At 33.1% G+C, this 23,037-nt stretch overlaps 1 protein-coding gene across 2 annotated transcripts in view; it reads left to right on the top strand.

Moving 5' to 3' along the window:
* The window catches only part of LOC136041564 (protein MTO1 homolog, mitochondrial-like), a 159,306-nt gene that overhangs the window by 88,070 nt on the left and 48,199 nt on the right, over positions 1-23,037 (top strand). For both annotated transcript variants that reach the window (XM_065726250.1, XM_065726251.1), the window contains exons 8-9: positions 5,496-5,659; positions 21,777-21,948. In XM_065726250.1, the coding sequence (XP_065582322.1) occupies positions 5,496-5,659; positions 21,777-21,948 (336 nt within the window). The remainder of the gene's footprint in view (positions 1-5,495; positions 5,660-21,776; positions 21,949-23,037) is intronic.

Raw genomic sequence — 23,037 nt, 5'->3', positions numbered from 1 at the left:
CTTAGGCGGAGGTTGACTGAGCGTCTCGTCCGTGGCGTTCAATGCATGTGCCGGCGCGGTACAGGGGTTTGCCCCCAGTAAAAATCTTTTAAGGTTGTAAGTGGTCAGTCCATATTTATCTAAAGGATAAATGTTAGGAAATTCAGGCCCAAAAATGTACCTTTTATAACTTTAGAGATCAGCCAAAAATCTTTGTTTTACTTAGTAAGGACAATAGAACTTCGATTTTTGTTCGAATGAACCTTCTCCTGGTATTCTGCGACCACAATCTTGATGCGATCACTCCTGTAAAAAAAGAAGCAAATTAACAAGCATCCATGCATCAAAAATATCAGATTTTGTATTTTGCCAAGTAGGGACATAAACTTTCGTTGGGAGGTTCTCAAAGGCGTTGAATTGACAATGGATATCAAGATCATTTTTAGGAGATGTTTCCCCTCTATTCGGAAACTGTTTTTTTTAGATAATTCAAAATTTTACATATTTAGAATCAACATGAAAAGAATATCTTTTTAGGTAGGGATTGATATTGTTGTTGAAATAACTTTTTCTAGAGCTAAGATTTCTATTGAAGAGGCTTGCTCTTTCCTGTTTATGTACACGTAAAAATATAAAATCGATTTCTTGTGTAAAACTGGTAATCGTTTGTAAACGATTATGGTAATTGTTCGCAAATCTTTTGTACTGGTAATCCTGGTAAACTGGTAAAACTGGTAATCGTTTTTCCAGAAAGGTATCTAAGATATAAAACTTCCACTTGTTTAAATAGATTAATCAAATAATAATGTCGTTTTTCTTTAATAGTTCCAGCCGGAATCCGCATAGATACGTCGTTTGGTCATTTTCGCTTGGAAGATGTTACCGAATCTGCTGGGATATAACCTTACTAGTAAATTTGTTAGGTTACATTTATGTTTCTAAGAAGTTATAATTCTTACTAACAAATGGGATGGTGGAGACGCGAAGAATGACGTTCGTCCTGTCTGCTTTAAGCCTGCTTCCCTTTCATAGTAACAACTTTGAGAATGCCTGCCCTACTTTTTCATCTTTAGACATGTCTCATTGCTTTTGATACACCTACTCGTTCGTGCCTTTGCATCATTGCATCGTTAATGCCTCTAGTTTTGTGTTAGTTTATTCTCCATTTTTCTATCGGACTGTATTCTCTGATTCAAAGATATGTATATATATATATATATATATATATATATATATATATATATATATATATATATATATATATATATATATATATATATATATATATATATATATATATATATATATATATATATATATATATATATATATATATATATATATATATATATATATATATATATATATTTATATATATATACTAGCTGTTGGGGTGGCGCTTCGCGCCACCCCAACAACTAGTTGGTGGGGGTGCTTCGCGCCCCCCAAGCCCCCCGCGCGCGTAAGTCGTTACGCGCCATATTAGTTACGCGCCATTGTAGTTGTGTCCCTCTGTCCCACCTGTGAATATAGATATATATATATATATATATATATATATATATATATATATATATATATATATATATATATATGTTTTTAACTACGTAAAACTTGCGAATATACAACATTCTTTGCTGTCCCATTGTCTGTGCATATAAATAGATTGTCAGGTTTACCGACTCTTGAACATGCAACATATAATGGTCAATGGGAAAACAATCCGTATTCAGATCTATACCTCATGATTCTAATGATTGCCCTTGAGCTTTGTTGATGGTGATTGCTAATCGACCATTCCCTGAGTCGCCATCGTCATTTATATATCCCCCTGTGCACCCCGGCGTCCCCTTTGTAGTTATGTCCCTGTGTCCCGGTCTTCATTTATATTCCCTATGTCCCGGTCGTCATTTGTGTCCCGGTGTCCCAGTCTCTGATTTCTCTTTGTGTGTCCCGGGCGTCATTTATATTCCTTGTGTCCCGGTGTCCCGGTCGTCATTTATATCCCCCTGTGCCCCCCGGCGTCCCCGTTGTAGTTGTGTCATTTATATTCCCTGTGTCCCGGTCGTCATCCCGGTATACATTCGTTTTTGAATTGGTATATGATGAAATAAATTTTTAATTTTTTCCCTTTTTTTCCTTTTAGTTTTTTTTTTATTGGTTTTGACCTTTTTTTAGGTTTTTTAGTTTTTTTCTTTTTTCTTTTTAGTTTTTTTTGAAGTTTTTATCTTTTTAGTTTTTTTATTTTTATTTATATTTTTTTAGTTTTCTTTTTCTCCTTTTTTTTCAGTTTCTTTCCTTTTTTTAGTTTTTTTTTCTTTTTAGTTCTTTTAGTTTTTACCTTTTTTAGTTTTTTTTTAGTTTTTTAGATGAAAATTTTTTTAGTTTTATTCCTTTTTTTCCTTTCAGTTTTTTATTGGTTTTTACCTTTTTTTAGCTTTTTTAGTTTTTTTTTCGTTTTTTCTTTTTACTTTTTTTTAGTTTTTATCTTTTTTAATTTTTTTTATTTTTATTCTTAATTTTTTTTTATTAGTTTTTAGTTTTTTATAGTTTTTGCCTTTTTTAGTTTTTTCAGTTTTTTTTTTAGTTTTTAGATTTTTACCTTTTTTAACCTAACCAGGATTTGAACCTGGGACCTTCATTCTCCGTTCTGACACCCTCTCTCACCGAGTGACTACTCCAGCATGTTCATTTTGGTGTTTTAAATGGTATATTATTAACCAAATTAATGTGTTTTACAATATACTAAGCATCGTCATAACAAAAATGACGACAACTAATTTCATGACGTCAGTCAACACAGAAATTAAGTTCTGAAATTAAGTCATGAAATTAGTTGCCGTCATTTTTGCTTTGACGGTGACGTCATTCAAGTTATATAAGACATATGTTCACGTAGAAATCTATTAATGTTTAAGTTTACAATGACTGATGAAGATGCTCAAAGAGTCTATGCCAAAAAACTTGCTGCTGATAGAGAAAGTCAGAAAAGAAAGCGTGCCGAGGAACTACGTGCCGACACAGACAGACAACTTATTTATATATATATAGATATATATATATATATATATATATATATATATATATATATATATATATATATATATATATATATATATATATATATATATATATATATATATACATATATATATATATATATATATATATATATACTAGCTGTTGGGGTGGCGCTTCGCGCCACCCCAACACCTAGTTGGTGTTGGGGGGCTTGGGGGGGGGCCCCCCCCAAGCCCCCCCGCGCGCGTAAGTCGTTACGCGCCATATTAGTTACGCGCCATTGTAGTTGTGTCCCTGTGTCCCACCTGTGAATATAGATAGATTTATATATGTGTTTCAAACTACGTAAAAATTGCGAATATACAACATTCTTGGCTTTTCCATTGTCTGTCCATATACAAAGCCGTATGTACTAATAATGACGTCATATGCAAACGCTCTTTTTACAAACAAACAAACATGCATACACACAACTCGTTTTTATGTAGATAGATAGATAGATAGATACAATACAAATTAACTACGTAAAACTTGTGAATATACAACAGTCTTCGCTGTCCCATTGTCTGTGTTGCAATCTTTTAAATTGAAAAAGCAGATCCGTTGGAATCATGGGAATGCGAGGAATAAGAACAGCCTCACCCTCATAAGGCCCTGTCAAGATTGTGGCCTCTATTAGGTTTTCCATTGTTTTTTTTTACGGCAAGTCGCGTGCCATTGCAAAGCTTTGGTGGGTTGATATTTCTTAAAAGTATTATTGGTACGCCTATTTTTAGTTGTAGCACGTGTGGTGGAAACCCTGAAGGATCTATGGAATTTAAAAATTCAGATGGATAATTAACCGCTTCATTTGGTTCCGAAATACAAATTAACTGCGTAAAACTTGCGAATATACAACATTCTTCGCTGTCCAATTCTCGCTGCATACAAATAGATTGTCAGGTTTACCGACCCTCGAACATGCAACGTACAATTGTCCATGGGAAAAAACAATCAGTATTAAGATCAATACCACATTTTTTTAATGATTGACCTTGAGCTTTGTTAATGGTGATTGCAAATGCTAATCGAATTGGGAATTGCAATCTTTTAAATTGAAAAGGCAGATCCGTTGGAATCATGGGAATGCGAGGAATAAGAACAGCCTCACCCTCAAAAGGCCCTGTCAGGATTGTGGCCTCTATTAGGTTTTCCATTGTTTTTTTTTACGGCAAGTCGAGTGCCATTGCAAAGCTTTGGTGGGTTTATATTTCTTAAAAGTATTATTGGTACGCCTATTTTTAGTTGTAGCACGTGTGGTGGAAACCCTGAAAGATCTATGGAATTTAAAAATTCAGATGGATAATTAACCGCTTCATTTGGTTCCAAAACTGTGTCGACTGACTTGTAAAGGACTGCCTGGTCTTGAATCTTGGTCAAAACAATATTGTTGATTTCGTGGACGTCTATATTTTTGGGTGCGAGAATCGCTCTTTCACTTAGCCATTTATTATTTTTATAATTTTTTAGAATATTCGGAAATACTTTTTCAATCAATTCATTTTTGGACGTCACTAAATTACAGAAATCAGCAGGTAGTTGTATACGTCCTGAAATTGAGTCTACTGGGAGCTTTCCGTTTCCCATTGCCAGCAATTGATCTGAAAATGTTTGACCAGAGTCATCGTTTTGCAATCGGACACGCATATTTGTAGTTAATTTTAATGTTTTTACGTGTGCCCATAGACTCTTTGAGCATCTTCATCAGGCATTGTAAACTTAAACATTAATAGGTTTCTACGCGAACATATGTCTTATATAACTTGAATGACGTCACCTTCAAAGCAAAAATGACGGCAACTAATTTCATGACGTCAGCCGAAACATGACGTCACCTGATCCACAGATCCACAGACAGACAGACAACTTATTTTTATATATATAGATATATATATATATATATATATATCTATATATATATATATATATATATATATATATATATATATATATATATATATATATATATATATGTCTGTGTGTGTGTGTGTGTTTGTGTGTGTATGTGTGTGTGTGTGTGTGTGTGTTTGTATATATCCGAATTTATATTAACCAGCTCTTTAGCTATCCTTCCCTCTTTGGCTCTTTTCTATGGCCCTTAAAAGCTGCACTCGGCACCTTTGGCCTTTGGCTGAACTTCACTTGAGTAGGCTCGATTTCTTCCGCTAAAGGCTGGGACTGAGGGTCCGATCTCCATAAGAACAATTGACGCTTATTTAAGGTGACTGAAGGTTCGAGTCCTCCCTAGGCGAAGCAAAGGTCGATTTTGCTGGTTAAAGATTGAAGCTAACAACCACGGGTGATACAAAGTTTAGCAGACGAAGTAACGTAAAAGGCCTCGAAGGGTTTTTTGATGATAAAAGGCATTCAAATTGATCATTTTGGTTAGTATATTAAATCGTATTTGTTACTCATTTTTCCTTGAAAAAAACTTTATCTTGTTTTTCTTCTTTTAGGTTACGGAGTTGAATATGACTATATTGATCCAAGGGAAGTAAAACCGACTTTGGAAACCAAAAGAGTGGCTAATCTCTATTTCGCTGGTCAAATCAACGGCACCACTGGCTATGAAGAGGCAGCTGCGCAAGGAATCATTGCAGGGATCAATGCTGGTGGCAAAGTAGGTCAAACTTACCTCTTAGAATCAAAGAATCTTAGAATCACCTCTTAGAATCACCTCTTAGTCAAAATTATTAATTTAATTACAACAACCGATAAATCTTACTTGTTAATAAATAGCTTCATGAAATGGATAGTAGATTTATAAGCCTTCCAGAACCATACCTGAAGCCCAATGACAATTTTAATCTATTGGGATATTAACAGGGATTAGAGCATTGGAAACGTTTATTGCTCTTATTTTTCAATGCGACAGAAAAATTGGTTTATTTATATCCTTAACTGACCGTATTTTTTAGACTTTGCTCTCCAAACTTTATTTTAGGAAGAATTATCGTTGTGAAAACAAAATTTCAATAAGTAACCATTACCCAGGTTGGTTAATTGATCAGACTTTTTTGAAAAGAAGGAAAAATTTTCTAGAATTTTCTAACGATATCCTGGAAATAACAGAAAAGAAAGATGTTTTTGTTCTTTACCATATGTTCCAGGGCTGAGTGAAAAATTTAAAAGAATTTTACAAAATAATGGTTTAAAGGTAGCTTTAAGAGGTAGTAACATTTTGGCTAGTTTTTCGAATTCTTGAAAGGATCGAAGTTCCGTAGAGCCACGAAGTGGGGTTTATAAAATCCCATGTACTTGTGGAAGCTCTTATGTGGAACGTACTAACCTGAATTTAAAAATGAGATTACTACAACATCATAATTCTATTTCATCGTCCTTAAAGCAAAATTCCAAAACTGAAGATTTCACGTCGGCTCTATCGGCAAATATTCATAATTATCAAAATCACTTTATTTTGTTTGAAAATGTTTCTTTGATTTCTAGGGACAAAGGTTTAAAGCAAATTTACTTAAATGCAAGGTTTAAAGCAAAATATTTTTTTTTGTTTAAAGCAAGGTTTAAAGCTAAAATACTTGTGCAAGCTCTTATATGGGACATACTAACCAGAATTTAAAAACGAGATTGCTACAATATCATAATTATATTTCATCATCTTTAAAGCAAAATACCAAACCTTAAGATTTCACGTCAGCCCTCTTAGAACATATCTTTAATTTTCCAAATCATTTTATCTTTTTTGAAAATGTTTCTTTGATTTCTAGGGACCAAGGTTTAAAGCAAATTTTCAGGGAAACATTAAAATCAAAAAAAAATTTATTCAAGAATAATTACATAAACAGAGATACAGGTGAATTTGGATTGAACTCAATTTATGATAATTTACGGCAGTCAAATAAAGTAAATATCACCTCACCTAAGAGCTATGACCTCTGTCTATGTAATATGTCAGATAAATCTAATGAACTCGAACCAAAAAGGTCAAGGAGATTTGCCTCCGCTGTTGCATTGAAAAAAAAAATAAGAGCAATAAACTATATGTAATTGGTTTATTGGGTATAAATTTTGTTTGTTTTTATTGATGTCTTTTAGTTTTACTGCTGATGATAGACACTGTATATGTGTTCGAAACATCCTGTTAAAAAATTTATATTTGTTTCACTGTCAATTAAAAGGTTTGATCCCTATTTTGAACTGTTAGAATATCATCTAAGTCGAAAGGATTGAATCCACCCTCAGTTACCAATAATCTTTTTGAGAGAGAGGGAGAGTCTAAAGAGCTTGCGGTTATCTTAATGCCCCGACCTTCTTTTTTTGAGAGCTTTTTGGCAAAAACAAAGTGTCTTGGAGAAGTTTTCTGCGTCAGTATGCTAGAGAACCACATGAACTCAGATTATTGAGGGCATTATTTCTGTGTGTTACTTCAGCCTTATCTGTACCCTTAGGGTACCTTTAAATTCATAGCTTTCAGAGAAGAGAATTCGAAGTTTTTTATTGGCGGTGACTTAACTGAATTGTTACAGGAGACGTAAGAGTAATTTTTTGAGTTTTCTGGGCAAGGTTCGTGTGAACTCCTAGATATACAACTGGACATGTTTCAGCTGTCTTTGGGCATTTGTACTATTAGGACCAATGTCAAAATAAGCAACAGCTAGAAAAGGCCAGTGGAAATTTGGCTAATATTAAATTTGGCAAAATTTGGCAAAATTGGCTAATATTCAGTCAATACAAAATGAGTGGCTTTTATTGACTATTTATACAATTGTACTAAAAGTTATGCTGTAGCGTATAGTTGTCCACCAATTCTTAATTCGAGTGAGGGAGGACGGTGGACCCTTTTCTGGGGAGAAACTGAAGCCTAATAATATAAAAAATCGTAATTGGTTTTGCACAAAATTTTTAACTTTCTCAAGGGTAATATATCTTAACTCTTCGTGCAATATGGGAGCTAATGATTGGCTGCTCCCTAATATTTCAAGACCGATCACAGAAAACGGTAGTTTTTTAGAAGTCGAAACGTGACAAAAAATGTAATGTATTCGAGTAAAGAGCTGAGTTTATGGGGATTTCTCTTCATATTTGTTATAACTGCAGGGATGAAATTAAAAAGGAAGAAAAATAATAGTTGAAAATAGTTTTGTAATTGTTTGCTATTTTCCAACTCTTTTGCAACTGCTGTGGCTTTCCTCCTGTTTTCAGAAAGAAAAGATAGCGAATTCTGGACTCTATAGAAACGGGAAAAATTGATCCGTTGTTTCATTCATTCGTTTTTATTAGTACTATAAAAATCAAATACAACAGTAAAGAACAAAAACTGAAAGAACAAAAGAAAAGAAAACAAATACACCAAATATTGTGGCTCCAAAAGCTGAGGCTGTGGAGGCTCTGTCAGTACAGCAACAATTTTAGATACGAAAAAAGAATATAAAATAAAGCTATACTTTAATACATAACAAAAAGTAGCAAAAGCTTACGGAAAAAGAAAAAAAACGGGAAAAGCCCCTAATAAACAGTTATTAATGGTTGCGTATTCTCGCTGTGGAGGATTCATCTACCGGTGATCTCCCTTCAAATGGTTTCATAAGACAAAACTTTCTTGGTGCATTTGAATAGTTTTGATTGCAATCTGCAGTTTACATTAGTTGAAGCTATAGTTCGAAGGTCGAAGATTCTTCAAACTGAAACTTCAGGTTGAAAATCCTTCAAATTGAAGATCGAAGATCCTCAAATAGTAAGTTTTTTGGTGCGTTTGATTCTACATTCTATATAGTTTACATTCTATATAGTTTGAATTGTTAGAATAGTTTACATTCATTACAATCCTTTGTTTTCACGACCTTCAAATTGAAGGTCGAAGATCCTCCAATAGTAAGATTTTTGGTGCATTTGAATAGTTTAGATTATGAATAGTTTGAATAGTTTACACTGATTACTATATGCGGTTTACATTAGTTGAAGCTTTAATTTGAAGATGTTCGAATTGAAGGTCGAAGATCCTCTAATAATAAGATTTTTGGTGTATTTGAATAGTTTACATTCGGAATAGTTTGAATAGTTAGAATAGTTTATATTGATTACAACCCTCTGTTTACGATAATTGAAGCTTTAATTTGAAGATGTTTCGAATTGAAGGTCGAAGATCCTCTAATAATAAGATTTTTGGTGTATTTGAATAGTTTACATTCGGAATAGTTTGAATAGTTAGAATAGTTTATATGATTACAACCCGCTGTTTACAATAATTGAAGCTTCAGTTTGAAGATCCTTCAAATTGAAGGTCGAAGATCCTCTAATAATAAGATTTTTGATGCATTTGAATAGTTTACATTCTGAATAGTTTGAATAGTTAGAATAGTTTATATGATTACAACCCGCAGTTTACAATAATTGAAGCTTCAGTTTGAAGATCCTTGAAATTGAAGGTCGAAGATCCTCTAATAATAAGATTTTTGGTGTATTTGAATAGTTTACATTCTGAATAGTTTGAATAGTTAGAATAGTTTATATTGATTACAACCCGCTGTTTACAATAATTGAAGCTTCAGTTTGAAGATCCTTCAAATTGAAGGTCGAAGATCCTCTAATAATAAGATTTTTGGTGTATTTGAATAGTTTACATTCGGAATAGTTTGAATAGTTAGAATAGTTTATATTGATTACAACCCACTGTTTACAATAATTGAAGCTTCAGTTTGATAATCCTTCAAATTGAAGGTCGAAGATCCTCTAATAATAAGATTTTGGTGTATTTGAATAGTTTTCATTGATTTCAACCCGCTGTTTACAATAATTGAAGCTTCAATTTGAAGATGTTTCGAATTGAAGGTCGAAGACCCTGTAATAATAAGATTTTTGGTGTATTTGAATAGTTTACATTCGGAATAGTTTGAATAGTTTATATTGATTACAACCCGCTGTTTACAATAATTGAAGCTTCAGTTTGAAGATCCTTCAAATTGAAGGTCGAAGATCATCTAATAATAAGATTTTTGGTATATTTGAATAGTTTACATTGATTACAACCCGCTGTTTACAATAATTGAAGCTTCAGTTTGAAGATCCTTCAAATTGAAGGTCGAAGATCTTCTAATAATAAGATTTTTGGTGTATTTGAATAGTTTACATTCGGAATAGTTTGAATAGTTAGAATAGTTTATATTGATTACAACCCGCTGTTTACAATAATTGAAGCTTCAGTTTGAAGATCCTTCAAATTGAAGGTCGAAGATCCTCTAATAATACGATTTTTAATGCATTTGAACAGTTTATATTCTGAATAGTTCGAATAATTTACATTTGTTGAAGCTTCACTATGAAGGTCGAAGATTGTTGTTGAAGAGTTTAGGGCTTATGTTGAATATTTAGAGAAGCTTCTTTTCTTGGATATCCTGATTCTACAAGGTATTCATTCTTGAATTTCCTATAATTACGAAGTCCTCTTACAAAGATTGTTGTATGCATTTCTCGTTCAACCCCTCCTTCTGTGAAAAGAAGCGTTAGAGTTTTAAAAATTTGCTCAGAAATTCACGTAGCCCCTGAGCTGAATTACATAAAAATCATTTTATTTCATAATTGTCGTCCAATAGAACTAATTGACCAAATTATAGAATAAAGATTAAATGGACAACAAATAATGAATCCGTCCCCAATCCTTCAGTCCTAAAGGGACACCTCATAGAATCAGCGACAAGCCTGAACAACATTTACAGAAATAATAGTTCCTCCTCCTCCAGAAGTAGACTCGAGACAAAACTTGTTTTTTTTTTCAATTACAAGAAAAACAGAACTGATCATATTCTTGGCAGCAGCCTATATATAATCCCTCATTCCTAAGGAAAAAGTTTACTTTGGCAGAACCCTTAAGCAGATAGTGGAAGGGGTACATGAACGTTTCAATTGACATATCTCTAAAGTCTAGAAGAGAAACTGACGATTTTGATTTCTGGGGCAGCCTTACGCTTTTGAATAATCAGAGCATTTCGTTCTTTTTGACGAGGTAACCTTAGTGTCTACAGTGAACGGTTTACCACAATCTCTTGGGGAAACAATAAAAAAAAACATAAAATATAACATTTAGCACTGAGGAAGGACTAGCGGTGGTCTTTCCCGAAATATCTGTGTTATCTTTTTATCTTATTAACTGCTGAAATTCGCCCTTTAATCTTTTTGTTGTGTTGTTAATCGCACTATTCTTATGAAGGCGGTTCGGAAAAACGAATTATTTAAATTTAAAATGAAGAGCTTACATGCTTATTCAAACTGATATTGATTTAATTTCATTCGTCTGAGAAAAAATAATAAAATAGAAACATTGAGAGTTTCTACGATATTAAAAAAATCAAATTGCTTTTACTGCTTCTTCTTTTTTGTATTTTTTATAAATATGAATGTTGGTTGCAAGTTCATAAGACTTGTTCATAAGACATGCTCATAAAACATTTTTGTTCTGCTTTGGCGATCCTAGAAATAATTATGCAATATATTGATAAAATGGTTAAGCTGTGCTAGGTTTATGGGCTAGGACGGTTTAGCTGGCATCGAAGAAAGACGGCAAATCTAGGTTGTGCAAAATACTTAGCATCAAAATGTTTTTTATTATCACAAAATTCATGGTCTAGGCTGCTAAAGTAAAAAATTGAAAGTAAAAAAGTAGAAAATTCGAAGGCTGCTCAAGAAAGACGGCAAATCCAGGTTGTGCAAAATACTTTGCATCAATCTGTTTTTCATTATGACAAAATTCATGGTCTAGGCTGCTAAAGTAAAAAATTGAAAGTAAAAAAGTAAAAAATTCGAAAAATCGAAGGCTGCTCAAGAAAGACGGCAAATCCAGGTTGTGCAAAATACTTTGCATCAATCTGTTTTTTATTATGACAAAATTCATGGTCTAGGCTGCTAAAGTAAAAAATTGAAAGTAAAAAAGTAAAAAATTCAAAAAATCGAAGGCTGCTAAGGAAAGACGGTTTACCACAATCTCTTTGGGAAACAATAAAAAAAAAAACATAAAATATAATATTTAGTACTGAGGAAGGACAAGCGGTGGTCTATCCCGAAATATTCGTGTTATCTTTTTATCTTATTAACAGATGAAATTCGCCCTTTAATTTTTTTGTTGTGTTAATCGAACTATTCTTGTGAAGGCGGCTCGGAAAAACGAATTACTTAAATTTAAAATGTAGAGCTTACATGCTTATTCAAACTGGTATTTACTCAATTTCATTCGTCTGAGAAAAAATAATAAAATAGAAACATTGAGAGTTTCTACGATATTAAAAAAATCAAATTGCTTTTACTGCTTCTTCTTTTTTGTATTTTTCTATAAATGTAAATGTTGGTTGCAAGTTCATAAGACTTGTTCATAAGGCATGTTCATAAAACATTTCTGTTCTGCTTTGGCGAACCTAGAAATAACTATGCTATATATTGATAAAATGGTTAAGCTGTGCTAGGTGTATGGGCTAGGTGTAGAAAGACGGCAAATCTAGGTTGTGCAAAATACTGAGCATCAAAATGTTTTTTATTATGACAAAATTCATGGTCTAGGCTGCTAAAGTAAAAAATTGAAAGTAATAAAGTAGAAAATTTGAAAAATCGAGGGCTGCTCAAGAAAGACGGCAAATCCAGGTTTTGTAAAATACTTTGCATCAATCTGTTTTTTATTATGACAAAATTCATGGTCTAGGCTGCTAAAGTAAAAAATTGAAAGTAAAAAAGTAAAAAATTCAAAAAATCGAAGGCTGCTAAAGAAAGACGGCAAATCCAGGTTGTGCAAAATACTTTGCATAAATCTGTTTTTTATTACGAAAAAATTCATGGTCTAGGCTGCTAAAGAAAGACGGCAAATCCAGGTTGTGCAAAATACTTTGCATCAATCTGTTTTTTATTATGACAAAATTCATGGTCTAGGCTGCTAATGTAAAAAATTGAAAGTAATAAAGTAGAAAATTCGAAAAATCGAAGGCTGCTCAAGAAAGACGACAAATCCAGGTTGTGCAAAATAATTTGCATCAATCTGTTTTTTATTATGACAAAATTCATGGTCTAGGCTGCTAAAGAAAGACGGCAAATCCAGATTGTGCAAAATACTTTGCATCAATCTGTTTTTTATTACGAAAAAATTCATGGTCTAGGCTGCTAAAGAAAGACGGCAAATCCAGATTGTGCAAAATACTTTGCATAAATCTGTTTTTTATTATGACAAAACTCATGGTCTAGGCTGCTAAAGCAAAAAGTTGAAGGTAATAAAGTAGAAAATTCGAAAAAACGAAGGCTGCTCAAGAAAGACGGCAAATCCAGGTTGTGCAAAATACTTTGCATCAATCTGTTTTTTAGTATGACAAAATTCATGGTATAGGCTGCTAAAGTAAAAAATTGAAAGTAAAAAAGTAAAAAATTCAAAAAATCGAAGGCTGCTAAAGAAAGACGGCAAATCCAGGTTGTGCAAAATACTTTGCATCAATCTGTTTTTTTATTATGACAAAATTCATGGTCTAGGCTGCTAAAGTAAAAAATTGAAAGTAATAAAGTAGAAAATTCGAAAAAACGAAGGCTGCTAAAGAAAGACGGCAAATCCAGGTTGTGCAAAATACTTTGCATCAATCTGTTTTTTTATTATGACAAAATTCATGGTCTAGGCTGCTAAAGTAAAAAATTGAAAGTAATAAAGTAGAAAATTCGAAAAAACGAAGCCTGCTAAAGAAAGACGGCAAATCCAGGTGTGCAAAATACTTTGCATCAATCTGTTTTTTAGTATGACAAAATTCATGGTCTAGGCTGCTAAAGTAAAAAATTGAAAGTAAAAAAGTAAAAAATTCAAAAAATCGAAGGCTGCTAAAGAAAGACGGCAAATCCAGGTTGTGCAAAATACTTTGCATCAATTTGTTTTTTATTATGACAAAATTCATGGTCTAGGCTGCTAAAGTAAAAAATTGAAAGTAAAAAGTAAAAAATTCAAAAAATCGAAGGCTGCTAAAGAAAGACGGCAAATCCAGGTTGTGCAAAATACTTTGCATCAATCTGTTTTTTATTATGAAAAAATTCATGGTCTAGGCTGCTAAAGTAAAAAATTGAAAGTAAAAAAGTAAAAAATTCAAAAAATCGAAGGCTGCTAAAGAAAGACGGCAAATCCAGGTTGTGCAAAATACTTTGCATCAATCTGTTTTTTATTATGACAAAATTCATGGTCTAGGCTGCTAAAGTAAAAAATTGAAAGTAAAAAGTAAAAAATTCAAAAAATCGAAGGCTGCTAAGGAAAGACGGCAAATCCAGGTTGTGCAAAATACTTTGCATCAATCTGTTTTTTATTATGAAAAAATTCATGGTCTAGGCTGCTAAAGTAAAAAAATTGAAAGTAAAAAAGTAAAAAATTCAAAAAATCGAAGGCTGCTAAAGAAAGACGGCAAATCCAGGTTGTGCAAAATACTTTGCATCAATCTGTTTTTTATTATGACAAAATTCATGGTCTAGGCTGCTAAAGTAAAAAAGTAAAAAATTCAAAAAATCGAAGGCTGCTAAAGAAAGACGGCAAATCCAGGTTGTGCAAAATACTTTGCATCAATCTGTTTTTTATTATGACAAAATTCATGGTCTAGGCTGCTAAAGTAAAAAATTGAAAGTAAAAAGTAAAAAATTCAAAAAATCGAAGGGTACTAAAGAAAGACGGCAAATCCAGGTTGTGCAAAATACTTTGCATCAATCTGTTTTTTATTATGAAAAAATTCATGGTCTAGGCTGCTAAAGTAAAAATTGAAAGTAAAAAAGTAAAAAATTCAAAAAATCGAAGGCTGCTAAAGAAAGACGGCAAATCCAGGTTGTGCAAAATACTTTGCATCAATCTGTTTTTTATTATGACAAAATTCATGGTCTAGGCTGCTAAAGTAAAAAATTGCCGCTGCCTCCATTATAGGTATGTTAAAAAAGGTAATAAACATGCATTTTGCTTAGAACTTGTTCCATCTTGGGCCAACAGACCTGTATTTGTTCTATGTCAATTTTATTTTTCCCTTTTAATTTTCTTTAAGCTCAGTCCATAATCCATAAGACGGCACTGATACGATCTTTATTTATTCATATATTCTTACATTTTATCACGATATTCTGGTCCTGGATACGGCAAGTCTCACAACAAAAATAGTCACATTTTTTTTCACTGTGTGCTTTATCTTGCTCCGTGAGGGGCAAGGGGGCTGACGACGATGTAGTTTTGTAGCCATCCTTCCGAAAATATCCATAGTTTGTTTGTACCAGGACGTTGCTGAAATAATACTACTTCCCCCCAGAGACGGTGTTAGGGGGAGGGGTACTTGTCCCATACACAGAAATTTTAGGGGTGCAAAATTGAAAATAAATGATCGAACGGTTATAATCATTTTGAAACTTTTGGAATATATTTTAATTAAGGACGCAGTAGAGGAGGTAGCTGGCTGTAAGTATAAGCAAATTGAATCCGATTTTTTTTTATTTTTCCCAGATAATTAATTCGAGATTCATTTTTCCAGAGATAGTTAATAATTTTTCAGAAATTACAATAGGAAAAATCTGATTTAAATCAATAAAAAAATGCTGATAAATAAAATTCTCTTAAAATGTTTTCGGAAATGTTTTAGAGGGGGGAAGCACTAATCGAGATTTTCCCACGGGCGGAGGAGAAAACTGAACCGCCACCGATGTTCTCCCTTTGTATTTGTTTGTATTATTTGAGTAAAAGTTAATAATAGACATCAATGAGTGCAAATATACTTCTTTTTAGAGTCAGGCGCGAATACACAAAAACGAAGCGGCTTAGATTTTTCATATTTTCCATAATTTCCTGAATTTTCGTTGTTTTGTAATTTACCCCTCCCCTTCTTAATTTCAGCCCACCTTAAAAAATCCTGCGTGCATGCTTGTTCAGAGTAATCTTCTTCCTTGAAAATTGCCTCTTAAAAGCGATCTTCTTTCTGGAGTTTTCTCCCTATTCCCACAGCTTGAGAATTCTATGACAGAATATTACTTGCATTGAAACGCATGCAAAAACACAAGATTTAACTCCTCCACGTAAAACTTCTTAACCTGTGCATTAGGCGAAGCATAAACATATAGTCGATGTCATACCTAATGATATTTTACGCTTCTGACATAATTGGGAAAAACTGTTTTCTAAGCTGTTCTCAAAGGGAGGGTTAGTAGGGACGACAGACATTCATTCAAACTTTGATCCTCTTGATATGCATTGGCCTGCTGGTCTTCCCTCGAGGGGAGCTTGACAATTCAATTGGTTTTTGAAAATTATTTTGGAAGTATAAAATTTTCAGATACGACCTTGAGGCATGGCAGTGATGATATCTAGTACAAGAAAGCACATTTAGATAAAAGTATAGATTCAAGTAAGATATACAGAAGTTAGATTATCAAGTATACATTAAAAGTTAGAGGTGCATTCCTGGTTCAATAAAAACTTACTAAATACTAATTTTTTCGTTCCAGCTGAGTCTACCCTAATAGCTGGAATGACAAACAAGTGACATTGAAGTTACTTTAATAATAACCTTTACTAAATGGATAAAAGACATCTTTAGTGGAAGAAATCTCCATCGTTATCGGTATTATTATTGAATTGCAACATACTAAAAATACTATTAGAGTAAAAGAGAGATGAATGCAAGTGAAATTTATGAAGATTATGGCCTTATAAGACCAACAAACCCTTAGTTGCTTAGCAACCTGTTTCTCGTGGATGCCAATGTGAGTAGTTTCTGTAGTTAATGGAAAGCTACCACGGCTTACAACATGGAATGCACCATAAGTAAAGATTAAATAAAAATATAAGATAACATAATAGATAAAGGTATAAATACTAAGAGTATTTATAGATAAAAGGTTAAATATAAAAAAGTATTTATAAATAAAAGGTTAAGCATAAAAGAGTATTTATAGGTACAAGGTTAAGTATAGATATTAAGAGTATTTATAGATAAAAGGTTAAGTAAAAAAAAGTATTTATAAATAAAAGGTTAAGCATAAAAGAGTATTTATAGGTACAAGGTTAAGTATAGATATTAAGAGTATTTATAGATAAAAGGTTAAGTATAAAAAGTATTTATAGATAAAAGGTTAAGCATAAATATTAAAAGTATTTATAGATAAAAGGTTAGGTATAAATATTAAGAGTATTTATAGATAAAAGGTTAAGCATAAATATTAAGAGTATTTATAGATAAAAGGTTAAGAATAAATATTAAGAGTATTTATAGATAAAAGGTTTAGATATAAATATTAAGAGTATTTATAGATAAAGGGTTAAGTATAAATATTAAGATATTTATAGATAAAAGGTTTATATATAAATATTAAGAGTATTTATAGATAGAAGGTGAAGTAGAAATATTAACAGTATTTGTAGATAGAAGGTTAAGTACAAATATTAAGAGTATTTATAGATAAAAGGTTAGAAATAAGGCGGTATCTTTACACAAAGCGATGATATATATTTTATCTCTTGATACAAGAGATAAAAAGCTATGAAATTGTTTGGACACAGATATTAACATTCAAAGATACTTATCGGTTATATAATAGACACTATAAAATTTCGACACAAGAAACTGGTCAAATAACTTCTTTATATTGTCGATCATTTGGATGGCTAAGATCAGATTGGATAATAACCGGTTAGTTTGCTTTGACTAGTAATAGAAATTATTTTATTTGATTAGCTTTATCAAAAGTTTGGGCTATATATTTGCACATTAGAGGGGTGGGGGTAAAGCATAGAATATATTAAATACAACAATGGTTAGTTTACGCTTTTAATATATGCTATGCTTTACCTCCACCCCCCTCCCCTAATGTGCTAATATATGGCCCAAATTTGTTTCTAAACTATTATATATTCATCATATTTTGTTTTATGCCATTAACATTAATCGAACTTCACTTCCCGAGTGTCTATTATATAACCGATAAGTACCCATTCAAAGAATAGAAACAAAAAGACAGCTTACATTGTCAAGACAATATCAACAAAATCAACTATAAATTTTTCAAATGTTTTCAATTGTATATATTCCAGCAGATGTGCTGTATGCCTTTGAAACTGTTAATGTGTTCTACTTCATCTTATTCAATTTGCACGCGTAGGCTAAAAGAGAAAAAATCATAAAAATTTACGAGTTTTCTAGTTGGTACCAAAGGAAACTTTATATACTCCCCCGACTCAAATTTGATTAAAAAGTTACCACTTATCCTAGAGAGGCTTTAAATCTGTTTGACAATTTTAATTGAAATACTTGAGTTTCATCTGCCTTTCACGTAGCCGTTTAACCGTTACAAAAAACTTGCTTAAACTATCTTCGTCTGTTACTTCGATTTATTCTGCAAAATAACAAAGGGGCGCCTGAAGGAGAAAGATAAAAGGTTTGACATGTCTGGACTATTAAGTTTTTGGAGCAACAAGTGGTTCCTTACCTCAAGCATAGATTAATATTTACAATATTATGATCTTTCTACTCCCACAATAAACCTTTTGGCAAGCTCTAGTTTGCGATTCAAATTGACCGAGATGCATCAAATGGTTTTTCATAAAACCCACCAAACGAGCGTTCCTTCGGAAAAATAACTATCAATTTACGTTTTATTTATTTCTATTGAAAAATTTGAATTTGTACTTAACTGTTATTGCTTTCTTCTGGAAAATGGTGGCTTTAATAAGATTTTCTAGAATGGGATATGCCAACAAGAAAATCTTGGGAATTCTTGTAAGTTGAACCTAACAGCATTGCCGTAGAACACATCGTTGTGCTCAAAATTGAACGACATGTTTAACACTTTTTGTATTCAAAAATGAAAAAAGAAAGCGAGAAATATTCCTCTTGTGTGTTATTATCACGAGGGGAATGGAGAAAACATTTAGGTTCTCCAGCTTAACAGACTACCTAATGTAGCATTATACGGTGGATATCAAACCTAAGTCACGCATTTTTTGTCACGTATCGTAATTTTATTTTCTACCCATCAGAAATGGGTAGAAGCAATAAGCAATGAGAGAACTTTTAAAGTTTAAGATGTGCATCTGATACCATTTCTCAGGTGAAATAACGAACAGAAATGGGTAGAAACAATAGATAGCAGCACTTTCGGTCCCCACTTTTTTATTTCTGCAATTTTTTCCTTTTACTACATGCCGCAATTTTTGCCTATTTTCCTGCTTACTTACTGCTTACTTGATAAAAAGCCAAAAGCTTTTTTCTTACTTCTGTCTTTGAATTATGAAACTGTAGGTAATTTTGTTTTTAGGATGATGGAACATTCCGTATATTATGAATATGCATATATAATGGATTACGAATAAGTGCTATTGGGACGACCAATGCTATGGACAAAATTTGTTCTGTAAGATTACTTAAGGTAACATGAGGCCTTCCTGGCGGATTCAGGGATGCCGGGAGTACTCTCACCCAAAGATTTTTCTGGAGCCCTCATTCCTTGTTCTTTTTTCCGCTTCTCACTCTTTTTTAAAATGAATTTGTCAATTTGGTCAATTATTGGCACCCTTGTCACATTGGCCCCTCCCCCAATATTTTTCTTGTTGGTACCCTTGCCATATTGACCCCAATTTTTTATTATTGGTGCCCTTGTCGCATTGCCACCCCCCCTCTCAAGATTTTGCTCTAGATCCACCCCTGTAAAGCCTTAACTTATGCTAGTGAGAAGGGATCTATGGAGGCGCACTTTTGCTTATGCGAATACTAATCTTAAAGTATTAAGGACACTGAAAATTATATCTGATTCTTTAAATTGGTTAAGTGGAAACTTACACAACCATATACGTCTTAGAAAATTGGGAAAAATTGGGAGTACAATCGTTAATGAAGAAATCTTTAATTTTTAATTCATTTTTTTTTACATTCGCGGGTGTCAAGTTTAAAATAAAAAAAGTAAGTTTGTGAAAAATCTGAAGAAAATAAGCGAAAAGAATAACTTTTATGATTGCTTTAGAAAAAGGTAAACACTTCCCTAAATCTAAGCTATGCATTAATATGAACATGATTAACATTATTCAAGATCAAGAACTTGAAATTATTAACTAGTTGACTTTCCTACAATAAAATCTTTCCAGACAGACCATTTAGACTGTTTTATTTATTCCTTTAGTTGACTATTGATATATAAATAGAAACATTAGTTTGTTTTATTTTAAAATTTCCACTTTCATTGCTTAATTTTTGCATGTTTCCACTAGCCTATATTTGTTCAACAGCTCAGTTAAACAAAGTGGGTGTTTCATCCTACTCTCGTTGTATTACCCGACGATTAGCTGCAGATCAATTAGGTGGTACAAACGTTGGTAGGGCTTGTTTGTAAATAAAAGAAGTTTCGGCTTGCCTCTTTCACGATTCAATTGTGGCAACAATGGAGAGGATTCACATAGCAAAAATAATCTTTATAGGTGGATAACAACCAAAAGAAAAATTGTAGAAAATTCCGGTTTTCAGGCATGTACAGACCCAAGATGGGGCATGGGGCAAACAATGTTTTCGTTTCGATGTTCTTGGTACATTAAATTTTTCAGTAACTTCATTAGTTTGCAGTGTAGAGTAACTTCATTAGTAAAAGGTCTGTCATACGACAGAGAAAAAACTTTGTCATCTTTAGATATGTCTCTTTGCTTTTGATACATCGTTAATGCCTCTAGTTTTGTTTTAATGTGTTCTCCTTTTTTCTATGGGACTGTATTCTCTGATTGTATATATCCAAGTTTGAATTAGCCAGCTCTTTACCAATCCTTCCTTCATTGGCTCTTTTATATGGTCATTAAAAGCTGCATGTAGCTCTGGCCTTCGGTCTTCACAGCTGACCTTCACTTCAGTAGGATCGATTTCTCCCGCTAAAAGCTGGGGCTGAGGGTCCGATCTCCATCAGAACAATTGACGCTTTGTTTAACCATTTGATGGCTGCTGACTCCTATAAGACTCAACACGATTTTGGGCAAATGCTCGTTTCTGATTGGTCAAAATGACAAAGTCTGTAAATATTCTGCCCCTTTTCTCCAAAGACAAATTATAAGTCGCCTCGTGCCACCTTCAAAAGAAAATGCTCTTTAAAGTTTCTACTGGATCTCCAAGCAATAATACAAAGTAGAGTGTACTTACCAAGCTACGCATGAAATGTGTCACCGCTTAAAAACTCATTTACTGTATACTATACAGTCAGTACATTGACTATGCAATACAGTCAATGGGGCCAGGAATATTATATTGCCATCGGATTTCAAGTATATATAAAAAAGAAAAGTGTACTCACTTGTGACGACCGGGAATAAACTCACTCAGCCTTTTAAAAGCACTCTAGAAAAACACTGGCTTCAGCCGCTTGTTGTATAGCCTCACGTGATTGCTAGGTGTTAAAGACACTTACCAATTATAAACTAGGATTCTTTCAGTCTATCAGTGGGTCAAGTCAGCTTAGATCTTGTTTATTATTCCCAGCTCCTGCAAATTGGTATAAGCGGTAAAATCATAGCAAAAGTTGTTTGCTCGATTTTAGATATTTGACTTTGTTATACTACGTCTCAAAAGTGGCTTTTGTTGGTTTGTTTTAATTTAATGCTTCGATTGCAATCATGCAGTTCATTACCGCTTATGCCGCTTGGTACAAGTGGTATAAGCGGTAAATAGTAAAATTGGTATATGCGGTAAAATCATAGCAAAAGTTGTTTCCTCGTTTTAGATATTTGACTTTGTTATACTACGTCTCAAAAGTGGCTTTTGTTGGTTTGCTATAATTATATAAGTCTTTTGCAGGTTAAGGGGCGAGATGAGTTCACTGTCAGTCGTGCAGAAGGCTACATAGGTGTTCTTATCGATGATCTCACTACCCTTGGCACAAATGAGCCCTATAGAATGTTTACAAGTCGAGCAGAATTTCGATTGAGCCTTCGTCCGGATAACGCAGATTTGAGATTGACGGCAAAAGGTACCCTTTTCTTCAGAGTTTTTGCTTCTTACTCTACTTGCAGATAATGAAGATTCGGATGTGTCAGCGAGACAGACCCTCTGTGCCTTTTTCCCTTCCGTGGAGTCGGTACTTTTAAGCGAATATCTCTACAGTTTCATAGTTTTTGTATAATTTGTTTGTTTTTTATGGTTTGGCAACTGTTCTCCTTTTTCGCCTTTAGGAAATAAATTCTTGGGTTTGTCACTGATTTAGACTAATATTTTCTATGCTTCCGTTTGTTTCGCTGTAGTTAAAGAAATGATCCCGATTGTATAAAAATAAAAGTAATTCATCTTTAACATCTTTACTGCTCCCACCATCTTTACTAATAATACTACCAAGGTAAGTGAAGCTCCCAATCTGATCAATCTTTTCGTTACCCAATGTCACCTTTTCATCTTCACTTATTCTTAGCCTTCTCTTCAACAAATTTCTCCATTAAAAATTGGGTTCTCCAAAACAATCCTGAAAATTAATTTTCGTAAATGCACGAATATCAATACATAATGTGAATTTTTGTTAATGTTGATTTTCGTAAAGACCTTTGATAATCAATCTTTCCCTGAAAGAGAACGGGGTTTTCCAAATTCTTCTCATAAATATTAATATCGTAAGGTTAAACATGCAAAAACTGAAATGGTAAAAAAAAAAGTAAAGAATACGGCATTAGACTTTACAGTCCCTACCGGCGGTGCTGATCTCCGTTTCTTGGCCCTTCAGCCAGGAAGTGCAATGGGGGTTGGGGGGCAAACACCCTGTGCTTTCGCACACCCTTCCTGTTTGACTTCCCCAGATTTCTTCAGGTACCCATTTAGAGCTGGGTCGACTCTGGCTAATCTTACAGAGTCACGCCACTGACCCCCGTCCTAGGATTCGAACCCTCGCGCTCTGAAATGCAAATCGTTAACTTTCATTAAGGTTACTTATCGTAAGGATCTTGGGGAAAGGATCTTCCCTGAAAGAAAACAGGCTTTTCCAAATAATCTTCAAACATTACCATTTGTAAATACACAAACGTTAACACGAAATACAAATTGTTAATTTTTACAAGGATCTTGGGAAAGGACC

Source organism: Artemia franciscana, unplaced genomic scaffold, assembly GCF_032884065.1.
Source record: "Artemia franciscana unplaced genomic scaffold, ASM3288406v1 PGA_scaffold_29, whole genome shotgun sequence".
Classification (NCBI taxonomy): Eukaryota; Metazoa; Arthropoda; class Branchiopoda; order Anostraca; family Artemiidae; genus Artemia; species Artemia franciscana.
Note: the sequence above shows the minus strand (reverse complement) of the source record. Positions and strands in the feature narration are given on the sequence as shown.